The 5000-nt window shown below is 39.0% G+C and overlaps 2 protein-coding genes across 2 annotated transcripts in view; one reads left to right on the plus strand and one right to left on the minus strand.

Moving 5' to 3' along the window:
* The window catches only part of LOC138867305 (putative uncharacterized protein FLJ46204), a 3800-nt gene extending 106 nt beyond the window's left edge, over window positions 1–3694 (minus strand). The window contains exons 1-2 of the mRNA XM_070142428.1: window positions 3593–3694; window positions 1–416 (exon numbers count right to left, since the gene is read on the minus strand). The exon at window positions 1–416 is cut by the window's left edge and continues 106 nt beyond it. Of these exons, the coding sequence (XP_069998529.1) occupies window positions 1–416; window positions 3593–3694 (518 nt within the window). The remainder of the gene's footprint in view (window positions 417–3592) is intronic.
* The window catches only part of SK (small conductance calcium-activated potassium channel), a 910124-nt gene that overhangs the window by 63501 nt on the left and 841623 nt on the right, over window positions 1–5000 (plus strand). The gene's annotated exons all lie outside the window — the stretch shown is intronic.

A 5000-nucleotide genomic window follows, 5' to 3' on the forward strand; every position in this document is an offset into this window, starting at 1 on the left:
TGTGGATGAGTGTGGACGAGTGTGGACGAGTGTGGACGAGTGTGGACGAGTGTGGACGAGTGTGGATGAGTGTGGGCGAGTGTGGACGAGTGTGGGCGAGTGTGGACGAGTGTGGGCGAGTGTGGACGAGTGTGGGCGAGTGTGGGCGAGTGTGGATGAGTGTGGATGAGTGTGGGCGAGTGTGGATGAGTGTGGATGAGTGCGGATGAGTGTGGATGAGTGTGGGTGAGTGTAGATGAGTGTGGGTGAGTGTGGATGAGTGTGGGTGAGTGTGGATGAGTGTAGGTGAGTGTGGATGAGTGTGGGTGAGTGTGGATGAGTGTGGGTGAGTGCGGATGAGTGTGGGTGAGTATGGATGAGTGTAGGTGAGTATGGATGAGTGTGGGAGAGTGGATGAGTGTGGATGAACGTAAGTACTATAGGTTGAACTATAGTGTATCTGTACATAATGGGTATTTGTTTTATGAATGTAGAGAACAGGTTCGGTGAGATACAGTTTTGCGGGGGTTCATAGTTACGCAAAGGTGCACGTGAAGCACATAAGCAAACACACAGACGCAAAAACACAAAACTATACATGTGTGTGTATATATACATATATATATATATATATATATATACATATATATATATATATATATATATAAATGTATATATATATATATATATATGTATATATATATATATATATATATATGTATGTATGTATGTATTTATATATATATATATATATATATATATATATATATATATATATATATATATATATATATATATATATATATATATTGATATGTAGAGAGAGCGAGAGATAGAGAGAGAGAGAGAGAGACAGAGAGAGAGAATGGGGGAGAGAAAAAGTAAGCTTTATGCCAAATCACGACAATGAATATTGGATTATGATAATAGAATATGTTAATAATTTCAGTGATAATTCATTAAGTGACTCTATCTGCATCACTGACAATCATTTATTTTCTTTCATTCCCCGTTCTGATTGAAGAAAAAGGAGAAATGTCAAAGAGGAAAAAAATAAAAGGGTAGAGAAATAAAAAGAAAAAGAAAGAGAAATACTTAAAACACACATAAAAACAACGGATAAAATTACGATAAACAAGGAAGAAAATTAAAATTACAAGACAACAACACCAGAAGAAGAAGAAAGAAAGAAATATAAAGAAACTAAAAAAGGAGATTCTAAAAGCTCATCCAAAGATGATTAAAAAAAAATCCACCTTATAGTTCCCGAGTTTTACTTTGTTGCAGTTTAATGATATGCAAACTTTTCGTACTACACTTAAGCACCTTGCATTGATTGCAATGTTCCACTACTTTTATACTGGGAGACTTAAAGTAGTGGAATAATGATGATAATGACGGTGATGATGATGATGATAGTGATGAATTATTACAATGATAATAATGATGACTAGCGATCTTAATAAGGAGAGTAATGATAATGATATACAACCGATGGTGTTGATGAAAGGTATGTGAAATGATGATGATAATCATGATCACTATGATAATCATCACAGTGGCAGAGTAATGATGGTGATAATTACCTTGTTTGGCTATTGTTACTAGTCAGAATAGTATTCACAAAATTCATGATCGCAATGATGTTGATAATAGAAATAGGTGTAATAATTGTATGAAAATGATAGCAATTTGATCACTATTGCCAAAGAGCAAACCTATAGTGACAATACGGACCATGATAATGATATACAAAGTGACAGCAATATTCATCTGTATAAAAGAAGACAAACAAACAAACAAAACAAAGCAATTGATGATTACAAAAAGAAAAAAAGGAAAAACATGTTAATTGAGCAAATAACACAGTCATAACCAGGTCGATTAACCACAAATTAATTCCTTAAGAGACCACTTATGGAGGAGAGGAGGAGGGACGGGAGGGGGTGGGAAGGGGGATGGAGGGAGGAGGAGGTGGAGGTGGAAGTGGAGGTGGATGAGGAGGAGGAAGAAGAGGTGGGGGAGGAGGTGGAGGAGAAGGTGGAAGTGGAGGTGGATGAGGAGGAAGAAGAAGAGGAGGGGGAGAAGGAAGAAGAGGAAAAGGAAAAGGATGAACAAGGGGAGGAGGAAAAGGGGGAAAGAGAGGCGTGTGGGGTGGAGAGGAGGGTGGGAGCAGCGGAGAAGGAGGAAGGTGGCTGAGCATTATGGATGAGGTGGATGAAGAGAATGAGTAAGAAGAAGGAGGGAGGGGAAGGGGGGCGGATGAAGAATGGGGTGAAGAAGGGGGGCGAAGACGATATAAGGAAAGAGTAATGTCAAGGGCAAGAGTAAGGAAGAAGAAGAGGAAAGGATAAGGGAAGAGAAGAGAGAGGGGGAGAAAGAGAAAGAGGAGGGAGAATAGGAGCAAGAGGATGGGGGAAAGAAGGAAAAGACGAATGGGGAAAAATGGTATAAGGGTTGGATTAGTGGGGCTTAAGGGCAAAAAGGGGTGGAGGAGAGGAAGAGGTCTGAGAGGTAAGGAAATGGAAGGGGAAGAGAAGGTAAAAGGGAAATAAAAAAAAGAGACAAAGAGGAAAAAAGAGAAGAAAAGGAAGAAAGGAGGGAGGATCGAGAGGAAAACTGAATAGTAAAGGAAGAAAAGAGAGAAAGAAGAGAGGGGGAATGGAGAGGGAAAAGAAGGAGGAAGAAGTGAAAGCAAGGAATTGCAGAAGAAGAAGTAATAAAGAAAGGAGGGTCTGGAAAAGCATGCAAAAGTAAAAAGAAAAAAAAATCATAGTAATAATAATAGTGATAATAATAAAGATGGTCAGAATAAAAACAAAAAACAAAAACATGCAAAAAAGTACGTAAATAGAAAAATAAATCTAAAAGGGAGAAACGAAATTAAAAAAAAAAAAACTGAAAGAAAAAGTATCAGGAAAGAGGTGCGAGGGGCGAGACGGGATCCAAGGACCGCAAGGTAAGAGGATCAACCAACAGATTACACTACAAGGTGTTTAAACCCCCATCCTGTAGCATCGGATCCTTTGCGTCGCGGTTGAGGCGTTTATACACTTCGTTTATTTTCATGGCTGCTTGGCGCGAGAGTATGATACAGATGCGTAGTAAAGAGTATGTACTGTACATGTTGTATGTGCTGTGTAGAGTACACTGGATATGTTGCATGCGTGATAGGTAGTGTGTTTGTGCGTTTATATGTGATGGTGATGGTGTGTCTAAGTGTTTGGGTGTGTACGTGTGAGTGTATGGGTGTGTGTGTGTGTGTGTGTGTGTGTGTGTGTGTGTGTGTGTGTGTGTGTGTGTGTGTGTGTGTGTGTGTGTGTGTGTGTGTATGTGCGTGTGTGTGTGTGTGTGTACGTGCGTTGGTGTGTATGTGTGGTAGAAATGATGAAAAAGTAAAAAAAAAGATTAAGATAAAACAAACAAACAACAACACAACAAACGAATGACTTCACACAAAAAAGGAAAAAAACAAAATAAAAATAAAAGAAAACCCAAAGATAACCCATACGCGAAAACAACAACAACCGCACGAACAATCACAACAAACACGAACACCTACAACAAAGCAAATAAAAGGAAATACACGAGTAAATGATAAGGAAAATGGCACCGGAGAAAGAGTAAACCTCTGGGGGGGAAAGTTCGGACTGTTGGCAGACCAGAGGTTGTCAGAACACGGTGGCACAGGTTTTCCTCTTTCACGAACTCTCATTCTTTATGGATGTTCTCCGGGCGAGCGTGTCTGTTCTCTCTTGCTTTCTCTTTCTCTCTTTCTCTTGCTTTCTCTTTTTCTCTCTCTTGATTTGTCTTTCTCTCTCTCTTGATTTGTCTTTTTCTCTCTCTTGCTTTGACTTTCTCTTTTTCTTTACACTCTCCTGTTATCTCTTTTATATCTGTCTCTTGTTTTCTCCTTTTCTCTCTCTCTTGTTTTATCTTTCTCTCTCTCGCTTATTTTTTTTCTCTCTTGCTTTACTTTTTTCTCTCTCGCCTTCTCTATTTCTTTTACTTATTTTAACCTTTACTTTCTCTCTGTCTTTCTTACTTTCTCTTTTTCTCTGTTTTATGTTTTCTCTTTCCTCTATCTCCGTCTCTTTCGTTTTTACTTTCCTTTTCTCTCTTCCTCTGGCTTTCTTTCTTTCTTTTCTTTTTACTCCTCTTCTTTTCTATTCTACGCTCTCTCTCTCTCTCTCTCTCTCTCTCTCTCTCTCTCTCTCTCACTCTCTCTCTCTCTCTCTCTCTCTCTCTCTCTCTCTCTCTCTCTCTCTCTCTCTTTTCCTTACTCTCTATCTATGTTTTTTCTCTTTCTCCTCCCCCCTCTGTCTCACAGGAAACAAGACAACTGACTGAACAGATGAAGAGATAGATAGATAAAAGCAGAAGGGAAAAAGTGGGATTAGATTTTTTCTTTGTTTTTTTTTTTATAAATATAGAAACAAGGAAACAGACAAACAGACATACAGAGAGGGGACAGACCCAGACAAAAGAGAAAACAGATAGGCAAGTAGATCAATAAACAGATAAAGATACCGAAGTAAAGAGAAAGAGAAAGAGAATGAGGAAGCTAGACTGATTTTGCCAGATGCTTTATACATAAAAGGTTAAAGGCGATAGGGTCAGGTCACGCTTTAGAAAATCGGAGATCACAGGTACGAGATGGCGCTGCGGTCGGGTTTGACACTCCTCCCTCTGGGCTTTCGGCCGAACTGTTTTCACACAGTTTCTCTGTCTCTGTCTGTATACCTGTGTGGTTTGTGCGTCTGACTATTTCTCTTTTTCTCTTTGTTTCTTTTTTGAACTGTCTATTTCTCTTTCTCTCCTTGTTTCTTGTTTCCTGTCTGTTTCTCTTTCTTTCCTTGTTTCTCTTTTTCTGTCTATTTCTCTTTCTCTTCTTGTTTCTCTTTTTCTGTTTCTTTCTTTTTTGTCTGTGTTTCTCTCTGCCTCTGTCTATCTCACTGTCTGTCTGTCTCTGTCTATCTCACGCACTCGCTCTCTCTCTCTCTCTCTTCTATCTTCTCTCT

Source organism: Penaeus vannamei, chromosome 29 (genome assembly GCF_042767895.1).
Source record: "Penaeus vannamei isolate JL-2024 chromosome 29, ASM4276789v1, whole genome shotgun sequence".
Taxonomy (NCBI): Eukaryota; Metazoa; Arthropoda; class Malacostraca; order Decapoda; family Penaeidae; genus Penaeus; species Penaeus vannamei.